The sequence below is a fragment of the Echinops telfairi genome, unplaced genomic scaffold (genome assembly GCF_000313985.2).
Source record: "Echinops telfairi isolate 266 unplaced genomic scaffold, ASM31398v2 ScPeMD7_23;HRSCAF=83, whole genome shotgun sequence".
Classification (NCBI taxonomy): Eukaryota; Metazoa; Chordata; class Mammalia; order Afrosoricida; family Tenrecidae; genus Echinops; species Echinops telfairi.
Window position 1 is genome coordinate 74,254,145 of NW_022103920.1, and position 1,674 is coordinate 74,255,818.

Genomic DNA, 1,674 nt, shown 5'->3' on the forward strand with positions numbered 1-1,674 from the left:
GGTGGGGTGGGGAGAGGAACTGAAAGTTACACCATTGTGTCTTCATTTTGTGCACAGTTGCAATAAAATCCCCCCAAGGTGACAAAAATGGAGGACAGAATACCTCTAGAAGAAAATTCAGAGAAGACCTGAGCTTGCAGGAAGGAGAGTTCTTATTACAGGTAAGTTTAAGTGAATATTATTTCTGTTATGAAAAATAGACTTTTTTTCACATTCCTACTTACCTTGTCTCGTATTTCATGATATACAGCTACCACCAATGCAGTGTGGTAAATAAAGATGTTTCCAGAAATGCAGTATGCCACGTAGCTTATACTTAAGAAGCTTTTCTTTTGATTTCAACCAGAGTCACATGCAATAATGTCCTGATATAATCTTTAAGCCTTAAACAAAAATATCCCCTGAAATCTTCTCAAAACAAACTAGTTTACCTTAAGTTATAAAAAGCATCTGCTTTAAAGAACATTAAACTCTTGTTAAAACTATCTATAAAAATTGATGAGAAATTTAGAAAGATGAAAGGCTACTGCGTGTGCACTTAATTTGTATTAATGATTAAAGGTAGCCTGGAAAAGGAGGGTGGGGATGGTAAGTCAACTCCAAAATATACTCAGTGTCACTGGCTTGTAAATGTAGAAACTCGTATATGTTCCGTAAATGCCTGCAGAAACAAACAAATTATTTTTGAAATTTTACATATCTTGTCAGGTAGATTGGTCTTAATTTTAAACTTTTATGAGAAATAATGGATTCACAAATAATGATTTTTATTATTTATTTTTATTATTTTATAACATTTTATTTAGTTTTCATTTTATAACATGCTTTGATGCTATTTGATACTGTGTTTATTACTATCTACAACTCCATTTTAAAATCACCAGTTAAAATGATAAATTACAGTATGCAACAATTAGTGATCAATCACATATGAAGACAATATATCATGATAATTAAGTGGATGAGCTTTGGAGTCAGACAGATTGCACCTCTGAGCACATTTTCTTAGCTTCCTAACTTTCAGAATTCCTTTACCTCAAGCTCCTCTAGTACAAAGCTGAAATATGTTACCTATTTTAACGGATTGTTGGGAGAATTCAGCCACATTAATACATAATAACAGTTTAATAGTAGGTGCTGTTTTCTTTCTAATCCAGTCCTGAAAAGTATGATGTAAAGCAAGGATCTTCAAGGTGAAAGAACTGGAGTGCAAAGGAGAGGCAGTCACTGGATTTCATTGCCTAATCTAAAGACAAGGGCATGTGTGAGCAGCATCAACAGCAGGCCAATGTCTTGTTGACTCTTGAATCCCACTGCTTAGCCTATGTCTCACTTGCAGTGAAGTTGTTAATAATATATTTAATAAATCACTAGCGGGCATATAAGCCATTAACAGTTCTCAGAGCACATTCATGTTAATCTTTGTAACAACAACATCTTACATTACTCAAGTGCCTGCTCTATACCAGCACTGAATAAGATGAGCTGTAGTTATTATATTCATCTGATAAAATGATAACATGAACTCTTGAAGGAATAAATAACTAAAGCTACACCATGAATAAGGGACAGAATTGTTTGGTTCTTACACTAAACCATGCAATATTTCCATTTACTTTAAAAAGTAAAGAGGTTAGCTGTACCAAATAATAGACCAAGTATCAAATTGAACTT

General features: G+C 33.4%; 1 protein-coding gene across 1 annotated transcript in view; it reads left to right on the plus strand.

Moving 5' to 3' along the window:
* Positions 1-1,674, plus strand: part of AHR (aryl hydrocarbon receptor) — a 57,172-nt gene that overhangs the window by 36,548 nt on the left and 18,950 nt on the right. The window contains exon 4 of the mRNA XM_045288654.1: positions 58-161. Within this exon, the coding sequence (XP_045144589.1) occupies positions 58-161 (104 nt within the window). The remainder of the gene's footprint in view (positions 1-57; positions 162-1,674) is intronic.